Source organism: Arachis ipaensis, chromosome B09 (genome assembly GCF_000816755.2).
Source record: "Arachis ipaensis cultivar K30076 chromosome B09, Araip1.1, whole genome shotgun sequence".
Classification (NCBI taxonomy): Eukaryota; Viridiplantae; Streptophyta; class Magnoliopsida; order Fabales; family Fabaceae; genus Arachis; species Arachis ipaensis.
The window spans coordinates 5651183-5669576 of NC_029793.2; the positions used below are offsets into that span (position 1 = coordinate 5651183).

At 32.4% G+C, this 18394-nt stretch overlaps 2 protein-coding genes across 4 annotated transcripts; both read left to right on the top strand.

The window, feature by feature from the left end:
* Positions 2723 to 5770, top strand: LOC107618467 (rho-N domain-containing protein 1, chloroplastic). Of its 3 annotated transcripts, XM_016320557.2 has the most exons (4): positions 2726 to 2894; positions 3009 to 3178; positions 4277 to 5453; positions 5563 to 5770. In XM_016320557.2, exon 3 carries the CDS (start codon positions 4285 to 4287, stop codon positions 5404 to 5406), a length of 1122 nt encoding a protein of 373 aa, XP_016176043.1. In that variant the 5' UTR covers positions 2726 to 2894; positions 3009 to 3178; positions 4277 to 4284; the 3' UTR covers positions 5407 to 5453; positions 5563 to 5770. The 3 variants fall into 3 exon arrangements, with proteins under 3 accessions (XP_016176042.1, XP_020968217.1, XP_016176043.1); XM_016320556.2 differs by having other exon boundaries at positions 2723 to 3178; positions 4270 to 5453; XM_021112558.1 differs by lacking the exon at positions 3009 to 3178 and having other exon boundaries at positions 2723 to 2894.
* On the top strand, positions 13496 to 16951 carry LOC107619072. Its single transcript, XM_016321279.2, has 2 exons — positions 13496 to 14677; positions 15917 to 16951. Exons 1-2 carry the CDS (start codon positions 14174 to 14176, stop codon positions 16556 to 16558), a joined length of 1146 nt encoding a protein of 381 aa, XP_016176765.1. The 5' UTR covers positions 13496 to 14173; the 3' UTR covers positions 16559 to 16951.

Consider the following 18394-nt stretch of genomic DNA (forward strand, 5'->3'; position numbering starts at 1 on the left):
TCCAGTTATTTGCTCTTTTAGATAATATTTTAAAATTTTATCAAAAGGAGAGACCTTGACTCGTTAAAATTAAACAGAAAATTATTAAATTAGGATGTAAATGTTCTTTTTATATTTTGATATTATCAATGTTTAAAATATTTATTAAGAGTAGAAATGAATAAAAGAGAAAAAAATAATTCACCTAAAAAAAAGAGATAAAGTAATTTTTTATTTTATTTTAATTTTACTTAATTTTTATACTAATTAACTACTTTTTTTTATTTTTATGAGTATTGTCCAAATCTATGATCAAATCAGATCTTATTTTTATGGTATAATACTTTCTTTTCTTTAAAACAGAAAAAGCAACATAGTCTTGCCATAATTTAGATGATTACAAATCTTAATATACTAAAATTACCTAATATGATTAATAAAAATATAGATATCAAAAACTCTCTTTGATAAAACAAAGAGTCTTATAGTATTGATTTATTGAAAAATTATAAAAGAGCTACATGATAATAGAAGAAATTTAAAATTGATAAGTAATGTATTAATAAATTTTGTTTTAATATAAAAAATTTCTGTAATCTTATAAATTGAATAAAAGAAATAATTTTTAAAAACTTTAGGCAGGAGCAGCAGCTCCCTTATTCCCTTGGTGCAACTTTTATGCTTAATCAAAAAAAATAACAATAACTTTTAGAGTCATCTTATCTCCTATAATAAAAAATCACACATAAATCACAATTTAATAAATACTAATAACATGCTAAAATTCTTCTCAAACTAATAATAATCATCAATGACAATAACATTGACAATGACTGTTAAAACAATAAAATTATTCAATAAAAAAATAAAAATAGAAATTTAATCTCCAAAATACACTATCTTCTATTTTTATTGCCGTAACTTTAGAACTAATAGCATCTCTTGTTTACATATTTTTTCTCTAATAAAAAATTATCCGCTAAATCTATCAGAGACATGAGGACAACAACAGTTACAAAGACTTAAAGTAGAACATAACTCCACTATTATTTTATTAATTGCTAAATAGACTAACACATTTAAAAAACGACTATTTAAAAGCAAGTAAAGAAGATAAAATCATTCTATAATAATAATAATCAAGACCAAAATCAGACAAATCAAATATACCTTTCATCCATTCCTCAAGTCAGTTATATTGAATTTCAAATTTTCCTCTCATGCACTCTTCTTTATTTATACCCAAGTTTAACTTCAATACTTTATGTCCTAGTTCATAACCTTTGTATTTAGATTTTTGTTTTGAAATATTTTATAGTTTTTATGCTTTCAAATACACTATGTGGTTGTAAAGAAGTTCAGCACCCACTACTGTTTATACCTCGTTAGAATTGGTGCCGCAATTCATGATTTAAAACATTTTTTAGTTCGTCCCGGACATGTTCAATACAGACCCATATTATATAGTACATCGTCCAAAAGACTCAATGCTAAGTCACAACTGAAAAAAAGATGGCATACATTCTTTACTTTTTTACCACACATTGAACATTCTTTTATAGAGGCTGAAAAAATTCAACACTTACATAATTTATCTCTAGGATTACAACTTTTCTATCAAAACAAACCAGTTTAATAGCTCAACATGCGGTGGTGCTAAACCATCCCATAATTTTTTCATGAACATGAAATTGTTCGACACATTTTCACTTGCTATATCTTTATATAATGTACTTGCAAAATCATACCTCCATCCTTTCTAAGTCCATAAAATCAAACTAATATCTGCAAGTAATGAATAAACAAAAAAAATACTTAGAAATCAAACGGGTCATTAGAATCTATGAGATTACAAAATAAAATTGAGTGTTTTATAGCAAATACATAAATGTATTTGACATATGAAATATGAACGGAGACATTGTGTTTAGAGACACTAAATTAATGTATTTTGTATTCTTCCTGACAAGAAAGATATAGAGATACAATTTATTTTTTATTTTTCTTTCATTATTCTTGTTAATTTTTTATAATTAAAATTTTTATTATTATATTTTTCTTTTTAAATTTTTGAATGAAAAAATATGAGAATAAATTGGATTTCTATAATTTGTTTTAGTTTATCACCAAACAAAATATAAGAACACTAATTTTTGTGTCTCTATCATTTATGTTTTATTCTTAATATATTGTTTTATCCTATTTTCAAAAAGTTTAATTACTCTGTTGGTCCTTATAATATTGCAAAATTTTCAATTAGGTTTCTATACTTTTTTTCTTTTTAATTGTGTCTCTACACCAATTTTTTTTTTCAATTAAGTCCCTCTCAGCAGTAATTAGCTTAATTTAAAAAAAAAATTGGTGTAGAAACTCAAATAAAAGAAAAAAAAGTGTAAGAATCAAATTAAAAGAAAAATTTGGTGCAAAAATTAAAAAAAAAAATACATGAACCTAATTAAAAATTTCACAAAATTATAGGATCAATAAAATAATTAAACCTTTTCAAAATCAAACGCAGTCTAATAAATTAGAATCTTAATTTATTGCATTCGGGTTCGAATCTTAATAATAACCAAGTAGTAGGCAGAACCTTTTAATTGTGTATGAGTATGTGATATATGCGATGAAATGTCTAAAATTGAGAAGTATTCAATTTACAAAAAAATCCAAAATTAAATGGTTTTTAATAAATGATTTAGTTGTTTTATGCTTTAAGGCCAGTTTAATAATATAATAATATGAGAGAGAAGAAGCAAAACGAAGTCGTTTTGAGTAAAAAAAAAAAGCACGCAATGGCAAGCCCTAGTTAGGAGTAGGAACCCAGGCATTCCTCTCTTCTCCGTCTGCTCTCATCCTTTCTCTTATCCCTTCGTTCCACCGCCTCGTCACCTCCTTCCGCCGTCGCCTCAGTTTTGGTAGGTCCTCTGCTCTCTTATAACCCTAGCCCTGATCGCTTCCTTCTCTCCGCTCGCTCTCTCTCTCTCTCTCTCTCTCTCTCTCTTACTTCTTCTATTCACCGCGTGTCTCAGCTCAATCTCTCTTCATTGTGTGTCTGCCGTGCGCCGTCGCTGCTTCTCTGGTCCTCGCTGTTTCTGTCTGTCGTTCCTTCTCTGCTCCCCACCGTGTCTCTTCGCTGCTTCTCTGCTCCTCGCCGTGTCTCTTCTCCTTTCCTAATTCGAGTGACTCGGCCTCTGTTTAGGTAACTCAAGTGTCTTTTCTCCTCTGATTTTAATTGATTTGGTTACTGTTATGATTTTACAACCATGCTAGGGCTACACCAAAATCAACCACCAAAATCAGCCACCTGTACAGGATACACATTGAAATACAAAATATACACTAAAAATATAGTTTATACATAAATATATAGTGGCTAAATTTAACGTGTAAATAGCATTTTTGATGATTTTATTATGATTTGGTATAATGCTGCTCTGTTTTGTTATGAAACTAATCACTATAACTGATTTTAACTGATTTGGTAACTTCTGTTTCTGTTGTGATTTTATGTTACTATGGAATAATGCTGCTGTGTTTATCATGAAATTAATTGATTTGGTTTCTGCTATGATTTTATTATAAAATTAATTCATTTGGTATGGTTTGTTCTATTATGATTTTCTTATTGCTGAGCTAATTGTCTATCCACAAATAGATTCATTTTTGTTTTAAAAACCTGATTTAGTATAATTCTTGTTCAGTTCTTACAATGTCTATCCATGAGAACATTAATGCTCAAGAACTTTCACCCTTCACAAGTGAAAGTGAAACACAGAGCTATGATCCACCGCCAAGAATTGTTATTTTATTATGTTGGAAACTCTCTTGATTTTATTTTCTTTTAATGTGTATGTTGGAGATTTTATTTGTATGTGGATTATGGTAAATTTGTGTATATTGTGTTTTAATATGTTAAATTTGGTTGATTTGTATTGGATTATATTATTATGGTTCTGTTAATTTTTTTCAAGGTTATATCCATGGACACCCGCGGGTATCTGCGCTTCTCGCGGGAAAAATAANACGGGACAGGGGGTGGGGGAGGGGTACCCGCATCCATGGATACCCATTACCAACCTTATCTTTGCTAAGTTCATACACATTAGCATAAATTATTGTTTAGTATATTTTCATCTCTTAGGGGAGGAGAGTTTAGGTTGTCAAAAATAAAGGACACGGCAATATAGTGTATAGTATATTTGCAGAAGATGAAAGGGAGGAGCATAATTGTAATTACTTTCTTCTATTCTCAACTTTCTCTTTGTTGTGGTTGAATTGATATGGTGATAGTTTGCAGGCTGTGGAATGCTAGAAGGAATGTATCTCCCGTGTTCGGGAGTTTCTGGAAGAACAATTGCTCTATATCCTCCTGCCTCATCTCTAGGTCATTACAGAATTCATTCATATGTAAAAATTAGGGGGCTAAAGTGTGCTTCTTTGAAAACATCTTTTGTGTGCGAAGCAAGGAGAAACCCCGACTTCTCCAGGCAAAACAGGTCTGGCTACTCCAGAAGCAGGAACAAGAACAATGAAGGGAGAGATGGCTTTGAGAGCTTTGAGGAAGACATGTTGTCTTTGAAAAATGGACCTTTGGTATCACTTTCTGCCTCAGGTAAATCGCAGACCACATCGGCTCCTGGTCCTAGAGAGAAGGAGATTGTTGAACTATTCAAGAAGGTGCAGGCGAGGCTGCGTGAGAGAGCTGCCAATAAAGAAGAAAAGAAGGTTGAAACCTCACAAGGGAAAAGTAAAGAGAATGGTACCGTGGATTCGCTCCTCAAACTACTGAAGAAACACTCGGTTGAGCAAGTAAAAAGAAGCAGTGGAGGAAGTAAAGGAAGAGATCACAGTGCGGAACAGGTTCAAGAAAGTAGCCAATATAGTAGAGGGCGAAGTAATAAATTTTCAGATTTGGATAGTGCTCCAAGGCACGAATCCCAAGAAGCAAACTCCTCCTCTGTCACTAGGCCAAGGTCAAATTTCCAACGAAGATCCCCTGTTCCTCGCGTAAAATACCAGCCTGTCTCTTACAATGAGGATGTTACGAATGTGGAGCCACTAAGTAGTAGGCTTGGAGAGAACATTCGGGATCAGCTAGGTCTGAAGCATGATGATGAACCGGAGATTGATTCTGAAACAGATATTGATCATGAGCCAGAGCCTGATCTTGATCCAAAGAATGAGTTGTTCTTCCCAGATATTGGCATTGCTGACATGTCAAACGATGATTCTCATGACCATGAACAAACCGAAGAAATCGATCATGATGAGCACATGGAGGAGGAGGAGGAGGAGCTAGCTGTTCACCACGAGGATTTGAGCGCGATGAAGCTTGTGGATTTGAGGGCACTCGCTAAATCTCGCGGTCTAAAAGGGTTCTCAAAGATGAAGAAAGTGGAGCTCTTGGATTTACTAACTGGGAACTGATTCTGATCAATTGATAGGAGGAAAGCAAAAAAGAGGAGACAACACAAGTGAGTTCATAATTTTTCTTTTCCCACCTTACTTCTTTCTCTTTGGTTTGTGTTGTTTTTTTTTTCTTTTTTATTTTTTAATATATATAATTAAAACTAAGTCTTGCAGGTACCGGAGAGCTTGTGGATCATTAGAGTAATCTTGATATATCTGTCTAGAGGAATTTTGGATTTGTGGTTTTTTTTTTTTTCCAGTCAGATCTGTGAAGTCTTGTCAGTGATTCAGCATATGCTTATGCTTGTGAAATTTCACAATTATACTTAATTGCTTTTTGACTATTTTACTACTATACCATATCTCCTTTTGGTTTTTTCAATAAATGATGTTATATAGATTTTTTAACTAAACAATGTATTTATTTTTGTGAACAAAATATTTGAGTCGATATTTTTATTGTATTAAAAATAAAATCTTAGAAATGAGAGCCCTTTGATGAGAGGTCTTTCTACTATTTAGATGAGCAACTGAATCAGCTGCAAGGATATTTAAGATCAATACAAGAAGGAAATAATTATAATTATAGTTGGTCATGGTCAATATGTATTGTGTCCATTGACTCTAACTAGTATTCCAACGAGTAAAACTACTAGAATGGTATCAAAAGTTCACATCACTAATAAAAATAACTTTAAAAGATGTTAATAATAAAAAAGTTTGTGAAAAATTTAAAAACATGACAAAAAAAATAGATATTAAATATATATTTTTTAAATTTTAAAATTAATTTTGATGTAATTTTTTGTAAATATTATTAAAAAAATAAAATTTGTTTATTTTTAATTTTTGATTTTTTTAAAAACTTTTTTTATTGTGAATGAGTATCTTTTTAAAAAATAAAAAAATTAGTGATAAAATTTTGTGTCGATTTTTTTTTATCTTTCAATTAGTGGATTGATAGTTAACTCTATTTCAATTTGGATACGATATATACATATATTGATTTATACTAATGACACGCTAATAATCTGTCCGATCAGATTGTATAACCATTTTTTTTCTCGTATATTCACTCCAATCTCCATAATAGTTTGATAAATAATCTATATTTCTATATCTATATTTTATACCTCAATACTAGGGGTGTTTGCGGTGCGGTTTGGATCGGTTTTGAGTAAAAAATTTATTCGATTGCGAACACTATGTTTACTTGCAGTGCGGTTTGAATTGGATGATTTTTTTAAAAAAATCCGATCCAATCCGATCTAATTTCGAGCGGTTTAGATTGGATTGGATTTGCGGTTTTGTAAATTAAAAAAATTAAATACATATATCAAGTCTCAACATTAAATTTTAAATAACCAACAATGACATAACAAGTCTTAACAATATCTTAAAAAACCAATGATAACATAACAATAGAAATAAAATTATAAGTCAGTTACAATAAATAAATAAATCACATTTTGAACATAAAATATTTATTAAATAATAATAATACTTAAAAAATATATAAATATATAACAAATTGTATATGTTATAAGTATAATTGTAAATATAATAATAAAATAATATTATTATAACATATTGTGCGGTTTGGATTGGATTTGATCGGTTGTGAAAAGTAGATCCGAAATCCAAAATCCGAAATCCGATCCAGCGGTTTGCAAAAAATAAAATCCAATCAAATTCGAATTAGTGCGGTTTTAATCGGTTTTCGATTTGAATTAGATTGAATGAATGGTTTAATTTGGATCGTTTTGGATTTGAACACCGCTACTCAATAGTCAATACTATATATATATCTTAAATAAGTGATAAATTATTTATCATCTGAATCAATTCCTCTTTTACACATATTTAATGAATAAAAAATAAAATTCTAAATTAGTGTCTATTCATACACTAATCATTATAAATTCTTGGAATTAGATAAGGAGGAAGCAGTTGCGTAACAGTTATTAATTAAGTAGAATTGTAAATTCATGACAAAAAAAAAGGGTTTAAGAAACAGTATAATATTTCATGAATATATGATTATTCAGTAAAAAAAACTAAATAAATGCGACGACAATCATCTTAAATATTAAAAATAGACAGTTATTTTAAAATTGTAAGAGTAACCTAGTTTTATTGAAGAAGATAACCCTTGAATGAAACTTGAAAATTAAACCACCGATCCAAACTAACCAAGTGGCGAATTTGCTATCGTTGTTACACGTTAATATTGCTGATCAAAATATAAATAAAGTGGTAATTGTCTAATTGACATATCATATGCTATTTTGATTATTTAACATGATCAATTGTAGTGCCAGAAAAAGTTAATTTACATTATTTACTGTATTATTACTATTACTATGCCTAATATAACTTGTTCTTGAAAGAACTTCAAAGACACTTATCCCTATTTCTTGCAAAGAATGCATAGGTGTCATGTGTTAATTCATTAGCACCAAGCACATCATAATTAGTCACTGTCTTTTAGTTAAGAATTTCAAATTGAACTAACGTCGCCATCATCAAAAGGTTAAGAGAAAGGAACATAACAATCTAGTTTCTTCAACAAATTACTTTCTCTAGAAACTGCTCCATATGTCCATCAACAAAAAATAGGTTTATTTGAAAAATGAATATGTGAAGAAAAATAATTGAGAATAACCCATGATCATCTTAAATATAGGAGTCTCTGCGGATCAGATCGGATCGGATATGATATCCGCACTTTTTAGTGTTGAATCCGATCCGCACATTTGCAGATGAGATCGGATCGGATATCGGATATATCCGCATAATTAAACCTTCTTTTTTTAATCATATTTCTATGTAAAAGAATTCGATAAAAATATTTCTTTCGTACTTTTAAACTTATTTATTCCTAAAATATTTTTAATCAAACTCTCTCTAAATAACAAAAATAAAATAATACAATATAAGAATAATAATTACTAACTAAAACATACAAACAAGTAAATATAATACCAATCATATATATATATTTATTTATTTTTTAATTATTATAGTGCGGATCTGCAGATCCGCGGATCGGATACGCAAATGTAGAGCAGATATCCGCGATCCGATCCGCAAAAGATGCGGATCGGATGCAAATAATTACCGCAGATTTGCGGATACGATCCAATCCATGGACACCCTTAGTATATATCATAATATCTCTGCCAATATTTTTTTTTTTTAGTATATTAGACTATTAGTATATATTGCTTAAAAAAGAAAAATAGTATAGGAAAAATGTGGCTACTTTAGGTTTATTCATGTTATTTTATTTACAGTTTTAGTATCTAATTTAATTGAATTTTTACTTGTAGTTGTTTCAATCAATCATTATAAATGTAAATATGGATGCAAAAACTGCATATATTAGCTATCTATGTTGATATTGTTGATGATAATGATCTTGCTATTGAAATTATGGAATACAGGAAGAAAAGTTTCTAGATAGAAAATTTGCAATTTGGACCTTACAAAAAGATTTATTTTACAATTTCTTAACATTAGGTTAAGCTTTTATAAAGTGGTTTCTGAGGTTAACTCGGTGTATGAAATTGGTCTTCGATTATACAAATACTATGGATCTGGATCTGAATAATTTAACGTAACTTTTTTAATAGTTTAGGTGGAATTTATCTATTCAATTTTTTAATATATATTTTTAAAAATCTTAACTCCAAAGCTAACAGACAAGAATCTGTGAAACTTACCTTAGGTTTTAATCAATTAACCAACTACTCTGCTGTTTCATACTTTCATCTTTTTAATTTCATTTCACAAATTCTCAAAAATAAATAAATAAATAAAAGAGTGCCACCCTTTCCAGTTTCCACATGTTTTTGAATTTTTTAGTTAGTGTTTGGAGATTCCAAGGAGCTGCCAACCAACAATAATTAAAAAATAGCCCCCGTCATACTTTTACTTATTTGCAACTTGGTCCTCACGTTTTCTCCAATTTGGCAATTTTGAATCAACATCACAACTAGTGAGAGTTAAGGGTTAGGGATGGCAAAATTCCCCGAGACGCGGGGATCCCTGCGGGGACTGCCCCGAATGGGGATCCGATTGTGGGGAATTTTCCCCACGGGGATGGGGATGGGGGACAAAATTCCCCTGAAGCAGGTGTGGGGACCCGAGCGGGGATCCCCGCCCCGTCCCCGCTATTCCCCGAAGTTTATGAATTCCTTAAATTATCCTTAATAGTTTATTTCTCATATATGTTTTTTAGTCATTTCTCACACACACATATATATAGAAACCCAAAACTCCTAATCTTTATTTGCATAACCTCTCTTCAATTCAGAGATCCCTAAAGCTGTCCATACTCCATCCAACCTCTCTGCAGCCACCCCCTCGTCCCTCTTCTCACCGCATCGTCACACCTCACCGTGCCATCACCCTTACCGCGTCGTAATTTCTATTTGCGGCGTTCCTTTTTGTAACTCTGCCGTCGTGTCCATTCTCCTCTCTGTTGTCGCGTCTCCCACCTCGTCCACTGCTTTTTTCTTTGGCTCGTCGTTGCGTCTCCTCATTGCATTATTTCGAAAGAAGTCACCATCGTGTTATTTAGACTTTTTGTATAAAATCTTGCAGTTTTTGTATAAGATAGATACTTGTAGCTCTATTCATATGAAAATTAAAAATTAGTTAGAACTATTATGTAGATGGGGAATGGGATTACATGGATGGTATCCAAGTAATTTTCAGTTTTTCACTCCACGCCCCACACCCTATTTGTTTTACACGCGCCTCTTATAACCTATATAACGAATCTTTATTTTGCGTTATCAACGTTTCTCAACGTAAACTTTTTCATACAACGTAAACCTCTTCAACCTAATTAAATTCATTGTTCTCCTCTTTCGCGTTTTTCTTCTCTGCATTATGGATTTGGATTGATTCAACGCAATTATCTTCGTCGTTCATCTTCTTCTTCGTTTTCTTCTTCGATCTGCACTTTTGAATTGAAACAATGAATGAATCAACTTCAAATCAGTTGAATGAGTGCGATTTTGATGATTCTTCTAAAAAAAATTTTGATGAGGTTTAGATTATTAAATTCTGAATCGAATTTAATGGAATGAAATTTCTAATTTTATTTGAAGTGAATTGAATGGACTGAGGTGATCTACATCCGAATTGAATTCAATTCAATTGATAATATGTAACTGTGAGTAATTGTGAGTGTCAGTAATTGTGAGTAACTCTGAGTAACTTTTCGGTTCGGTAAGTACTAAAGAGGCAGTTCATCACTTTCATATTTTCGGTTCGGTCCGCAGAAAGGATTCTAACAAAAATTAGACCAATATGTTCTGTTTTCTTCCCTAAGCACTATATAATTGTTTCACCGTAATTAAGATTTCGGTTCACCATAACTAAGATTTCGGTTCACCATGAGTACTGTGTTCGGTTCACTATAAGTACTGTGTTCGGTTCATTCTACACTATTCAAAACTCTTCTTCCTCACCTTCTACTGCTTCTTCACCAGAGAGAGAAGGAGAAAAAGACAAAAAAATGCAGCAGCAACAACAACAAAAGAATAACGATATGATTTCAGGGTTTAGGGTTTTAGGGTTTAAGATTTATGGGTTCAGGGTTCAGTGTGTTTTAAACTTTCGGTTCGTCCCGTGTATTAATTTCGGTTCACCGTGTTCATGGTTGAGGGTTTAGGGTTTAGGGTTCAGGGTTCAGGGTTTTAGGGGTTTAGGGTTTACGGTAGGGTTCAGAGTTTAGGGTTTAGGGTTTAGCATTTAGGGTTCAAAGTTCAGTGTTTAGGGTTCGGGTTCAGGGTTTAGAGTTTAGCGTTTAGGGTTTAGAGTTCAGAGTTCAAGGTTTGGGTTCAGGGTTTAGGGTGTAGGGTTTAGGTTTTAGGGTGTAAGATTTAGGGTTTAGGTTTTAGGGTTTATGGGTTCAGGATTCAGTGATCAGGGTTCTGGTTTTAGTGTTTAGGGTTTAGGGTTCAGTGTTTAGGGGTTCATAATTTTTTGATAAACAGGAAAGCGATTTGGATTACTCTTCTGAAACGAATCAAACTCACAAAGTTTAGATTATTCAATTTTGAATTGAATTGAATGGAATGCAATTGCTAATTTGAATTAAATTAAATGGACGGAGGTGTACTGAATTGAATTGAATTGATAATATGTAAATTGTAGGCAGAGTTATTTGAATTTGATTTTATATAATGGATTATGTTTCGTTCACTCAGTACTATACAATTGTATTATTTTCGGTTCACCATGAGTACTGTGTTCGGTTCATTCTGCAGAAAGCTGTTTGAATTTGATTTTATATAATGGATTATGTTTCGTTTACTCAGTACTATACAATTGTATTGTTTTCGGTTCACCATGAGTACTATGTTCGGTTCACCATGAGTACTGTATTCGGTTCACCATTAGTACTGTGTTCAGTTCATCCTAAACTATTCAAAACTCTTCTTCCTCACCTTCTACTGCTTCTTCACAAAGGAGGAAAAGACAAAAAATACAACAGCAATAACAACAAAAGAATGATGATAAGGAGAAAACACGTAAAGAAGAAGGAACGCGAAAAAGGAGGAGAAGGAGGAGAAGGAGGAAGGCGAAGAAGAAGAAGAAGACGCTCCGTGTGTAAATGAGCGTGAGAAGAAGAAGAAGAAGAAGAAGAAGAAGAAGAAGAAGAAGAAGAAGAAGAAGCGTGGGGGAGAAGAAACATTGGGCGATTTCGTGTGTATTGAGCACGTGTATTTCACATTTCATTTAATGGTATTGAGTTTTTTTGGTGTTGGACTAATTTGGTTACATGGTTACATGGATGTGTAGCATCTCCATAATTAATATAATCAGTTTTAGCAAGATAATTAGATTATCTATGCCCATAATAAACTAATATCAACTCTAGTTCTTCGAACACAACCGAAAAGGAATGAAATCTATATAATCGAAATTAAGAATTTGTTGCTTTTCAAGATGTCCATTGAATGTGAACAATGAAAACCTTGTCATAGTTAGTACCTACTAAATTAAAATAGAAAGTGTAATGTGGTCCTACAAGAAGCAAGCAATCGTTCACAAAATTACAACCAAGTATTTCTTCATTTTGATCACTATTTATATTTTTTTTTCACACAACTCATGACCACTATTAGTAGCGGCTACTCACATTTCGCATTATCATTGTGAAAATGTTAGGTTGTTTCAGGGTTTACCACCAAACTTGTCTATGATGCTGATTAAATATTAGAAAATATACGGGACCAAGTTGCAAATAAATAAATAAATTTGATTAGGGTTATCCATGAGTGAATATCCATCTCGGTCTCTGATAATTTTTTTTGAAAAATTACGAAGTCTGATCTCCAATAAAAAAATACATATTTTGTCTTTTGATATTTAATTTTGTAAGTGTCAATGATCTCTTTTTAGAATATGTTTATATCATACATTAATCACTAATATATTCTCTATTTATTTTTATAAATAAAAATAATTTAAAAATTACTAATATTTTTTAGTTTACATAATAAATTTGGCCAATGTATTTAAAAAAATAACAAAAAAAAGCCTTAACAATTACTTTAAAAAACAGCGAGACTAAAAAAAAAAGAATTTATCAATCCTAGTTAATTCTTAACGGATAAACTATAGTTTAACATGTCATGTAAGCTTATACTATTAATACAGAGAGAAAATATTGACAAAGAAGTTAATCAGTCTCTCATAAATAAAGATCAAGAACCGAAAAAAATATTTTTTTATTGATGACTCGTTGTCTTTTGAAGTAATTGTCTAAGACTTGGTTTGGTAAAATTTTTCGAAAAAATACTTGTGCTTTTCAAAAGTTCAAAATACTTTTGAAAAATTTTATCATTTTTAAAAAAATATTTTTAAAAATTAATTTTTATAAACTATTTAAAAAAAAAGTAAAAAATTTAGCGAACGTCAAAGTCATTTAGAAAATTTTTTTTTCCGGTGATCCGTTATTCCGTTATCACCAACCCTGACTAATTGTGATTCTGTTTGAAGATTAAAAGAAGACAGGGACCAAGTTGCAAATAAGCAAAAACGTGATCGGGGGCTATTTTCAAATTATTATTGATAGCTCCATCGATTACTTTGCCTAGTGTTTGAGCCGAAGGTAAGAGCCATTAGAGAGCTTGCAGAGATTAACAAAACAATAATCTCTCTCTCTCTCTCAAACACACACACACACTCTTCCACTGAAATCTGGCGCAATTCGGTTGTAGAGAGGAGAAAAGTGTGAACGGGACCCACTACTTTGTTCCTCAAACGTCTTTCATTTTGGAATTAATTGAACTCTCTTTCTCTCTCTCTATCTCTATATAGCTGGATTATTCTCTCAAACATGGCACCACGGTGATGCGCTTCTCACGTTTCTCTGCTTTTTGTTTTGTTTTTATTATTCCCTTTTGAATACACCATATTTGGTGCCAAGAACATAGGAAAAGGAAAGTTTTGGTTTTTAACCATTTAGACAATTGTTGCTTTTGTGGGGTGCCAGGTTTTTCATGTTGTATGAGTTTATTTGATCCGGGGCTGCAGGATTTGATCTATTGGTATGTGGGGGTTTTGATTGATTCTCATCAATTTTGGAGGTATACCCATGTGGCAGAATAGTATGATATGCTTGTTTTTGATCTGGTTTTGCCATGAAAGGTGAGAATTTTGATGATGCTTTTGAGGTTTGGTTATGTATGTGAAGGCACAAGAAGAGTAGACAGATCTTTTAGATTTGGTTAGATTAGAAACTTAGAATAGAGGAAACAAAATGCAATCTAGGTTGGAGGAAGTGAAGGACCCTTCTGCAGCAAGAATTAGTTCTTCTAGGCCCTTCCCTGTGAGGCTTCTGCAGTTCTTCTTGCTGTTTTTGGTTATAGGCATAGGTGCTTCGTTTCTTAGTATGTACATGATTCGCCATTTTGGTATTCACAATGTTGCTCTGGTGCAATCCACCTTTAGGCCTTGTTTTCAGACACCAGGAACAATAGAGAGTTTCATTATGCCTCCTGTGAATTTGATGCATAAGATGAATGACACTGAACTCTTCTGGAGAGCTTCTTTTGATACGAGGATTAAAGATTATCCGTTTCGAAGAGTTCCTAAGATTGCCTTCATGTTCTTGACCAAGGGACCCTTGCCAATGGCACCACTTTGGGAGAAGTTCTTTAAAGGCCATGAGCAGCTGTATTCTATATATGTTCATTCGCTGCCGTCTTATACACCTGATTTTCCGCCATCCTCGGTGTTTTATAGGAGGCATATCCCAAGCCAGGTATGAGCTTGCTTTATCTAATTTCAAACATGTCACATGTTTATGACTGAATGGCATAATGTTAGTCTTTATAATGTAATGCTAGTTATCAATTAGTTATGGACTTAATCACCATTATCTGTTATAAGAGTTTTGTGGTTGTTGCTAATTTTGTCAGACAAATTTTGATTGGTATAAAATATAACTATTACTTTTATGTCGAACATAAGACAGGAAATATTGCCATTTTTGTCAATAAGTTTTTTATTGGAACTATGTAACATGTGGATCTAAGTGTTGCCTTCTTTACTGGAATAAGATACAATTTGGACACAAATCATTTTTCATATTCTTCATGAGTAAGATCATGGTAAGAGTGGAAATCCCTTTGCTTTGTTCTGTTTAATAGAGTTTTCTAAGAAAGAGTAAACATTCCAGCCACATTATGTTACTCTATCGATATAAAATATACTAGAGAACTGGTCATCTTCCTAAGCACACCATCTTAGACTGGGGGAATTGATCAGCCTCATTATGATGTTGTGGTTGTTGCATTTATGTTTATGCACAAAATTTACTATATGTAGCAATTAGAAACAACATCCCTTTTTTATGATGTGATAGAAGGTCAATTCAACCAGCTAACCAAGATTTCTAACAATCTTGATAATGTGTTGGAGGAAAGTGGATAGTGTTGATCTGCACCATTCATTATTGTAGTCATATTTAAATATTGCATCAATTGCCAAGGAGGGATAGGATTTATCTTGGATTTTTTTTCCTATTTGGTTTATGTGTTATTTCGTTTTCAGAACTTTGCGAAGAAAAAAAAAAGTGAGAAACAGTACAAGCAAAATAATATTGTTCACTTTTTCATTTTATGTTTTCACTCTTCACAAAATGTTGAAAATAGGAAACACTTGAAATGAAAAGAGAAACTTTTGTCATTGTTACTTGGCCAATTCAGGAGCTTTCTATACAAGAAAAAGTAGTTCAACTTAGCAATCAAACATGTCAGCTACTCTGCTATTTTATGGTTTTCTTATTATCCTGCAATTTATTCGGAGAACATGCTTCTATAACCAAAGAATCATAGAAAGTTTGTCAAGATATTTAAACTCCTTGAAATGTTCCTTTCATAGTGCACTGCTTTCCAATTTTAATAATGTTATTTCCAGACCAAGATTAGAAAAATAGAATTCAGGTTGAATATTTTTGTGTTTTTAAGTAATTTCTAAGCAGCTTCTGTCTCCTTCACAGGTGGCAGAGTGGGGAATGATGAGTATGTGTGATGCCGAAAGACGGCTGCTTGCTAACGCATTGCTCGACATCTCAAATGAATGGTTTATCCTTTTATCAGAGTCTTGCATTCCTCTCCAGAACTTCAGCATTATCTACCGATACATATCACGATCATGGTACAGCTTTATGGGAGCAGTTGACGAACCTGGTCCTTACGGGAGAGGACGCTACGAGGACAGCATGGCACCCGAGATCAACATCAGCGACTGGCGTAAGGGGTCTCAGTGGTTTGAAATCAACCGCAAACTTGCCATTCGAATAGTTGAAGACAGCACTTATTATCCAAAGCTCAGAGACTTCTGTTTGCCGCACAAATGCTATGTTGACGAGCACTATTTCCAGACAATGTTGACCATTACAATGCCTCATCTTTTGGCGAACCGGAGCCTCACTTATGTGGACTGGTCGAGGGGTGGTGCTCATCCGGCTACATTTGGAAAAGACGACATCAAGGAAGATTTCTTCAGGAGAATCAAGGTAGATCAGACATGTATTTACAATGGCCAGCCAACATCCACATGTTTCTTATTTGCCAGAAAGTTTGCTCCTAATGCTTTGGAACCTCTTTTAGATATCGCACCGAGAGTTCTAGGAATTTGAAAAGGAGATCAGTTTTCGTGCGCTACGTTTTACAGTGTCACCCAATCAAAATTACAAGAAAGTGAGAAATCGTGACAGGTAGTTATGTATGCCAATGGCCGACACTGTCAGTAGAAACGATGCCTGGGTTCGGCGGCGAATCCTTGACGGAGTGCTTCTGATTGGAGCATGTTAGTTAGCTATATCAGCTGACTCCATCTTAGTCACATGATTGATCTTTGTATTGTTTCTATATGCTGCAGAAATTTTGAGTTACCACTCCAGCCTTTAGGTGTGTAGAACATTGAATCTAAACCATATTTTATACTAGTATTAGTTCAAAATATAGAGTAATATTTTTATTGGATTACTTGTTAACTGAATAAATATCTTAGCTTTCTTTTTTCTTTTTAATTATTTTTGTTAAATATATGAATGCTCTATTCTTATACAAGTCTAGCTATGGCTGTTACAATTTCTCCACACAAAATGTTCGCCTAATTTTGTGAGAAGTGATAAGATATGCTTACTGTTACTATGATGCAAACAATTTCAGTTATGCATTGGTGTCAAATAGTGATTTTGAGGTGCAACAATAAGATTAAACAATGATATTTAAATAGTGATGAAAATGATCTTGATTTGATATCATCTTAATTGCTTTTGTTAGGCACTCCCAGTCTCCCATTCTTTTCTTTTTTTGATCATGAATCCATCACACTAGACTTCTATTTTCTAACTCCTAATTGTTGATTATTTTTATAATTTTGATTTTGATGTAATGCATTATTGTCCTTGTTAAGGCTTGCTTATCATAAAGCCGGCCTCCTTAGTTTATCACGTTTGACTTTCTAATTGCTTCTATGATCTATTTTTACTTCTTGTTTCAGGAAAATTTTATATATATTATTGTCATAGTCATGTGACATGGATTTATAATTAATGTTTTGATTTTATGATTTATAAATTATGGTTAACTAAGACGCATAGTATGATAGTGACAGAGATGTAAATAAAGCTATTGAAGTTAAAAATTCAGTAAGAGTATTTTAATTAAGGCGAAGACTCATATGCAGTTGTTTTCATGTGAAGTAGTTGTTTTCATGTGAAGTTGCTAGTTAAGAACTATTAGATGATTTGACGTGTTTAACTAAATTGTTATCTAACAATTCTCAACTAGCAATTTCAAATTTCACATGAAGACAATTGCATGCGAACTTCCACCTTTAAATAGTCGCTTTTTAATTTTATTATGGAGAAGGTAATGGTGTAGGACAGCAACATGGAGAAGCAGCGTGTTTTACAGGCGTGTGGTGTCAGGGAACTACAAATCGGACGGTACGAGTGCTCCCAGAGAAATCGGACGGTCCGATTTTCATTTTATTAAAAAAAAAAAACCTTTTTGTACAACACGAATGGTCCGATTTGCTTCTTCCAAAATTCAAAATTTTCTCTTTGCAACTCGGACCATCCGATTTAACCATGATATTTTCTTTCCAAAACAACTCGCGTCCGACTTGTTAAAGCACAAGTCAGAAAAGGCTGCGTCCACATCTTGGTCTAGCACCACTATACCCCATAACACAGCACATCACATGCATGCCTCCAATAACAAAAAAAATGAGCCTTAAATAGTCAATAATAAAGAAGATCTGAATTTAAATGACTTGGACATGACAGGATTAGTTGATAAATTCAACAATATTTCGTTAAAAACAGTAAAAAGTATTTTCTTTTTGTTATTAAAATTGTATGTAAATTGTGTCTATACAGTGAATTATTGCTGCATTAATACATGAAGAGAGATCAATGCAAAAAGCCTTTAAATATGAACAACACATGAAAATGAAATACTTT

Excerpts from the sequence above, each read along its gene's own strand:
- LOC107618467 (XM_016320556.2), top strand. The coding sequence starts at position 4,285 with ATGCTAGAAGGAATGTATCTCCCGTGTTCGGGAGTTTCTGGAAGAACA.
- LOC107619072 (XM_016321279.2), top strand. The coding sequence starts at position 14,174 with ATGCAATCTAGGTTGGAGGAAGTGAAGGACCCTTCTGCAGCAAGAATT. Across the intron at positions 14,678-15,916 it reads GGAGGCATATCCCAAGCCAG|GTGGCAGAGTGGGGAATGAT; the intron begins GTATGAGCTTGC and ends TCTCCTTCACAG.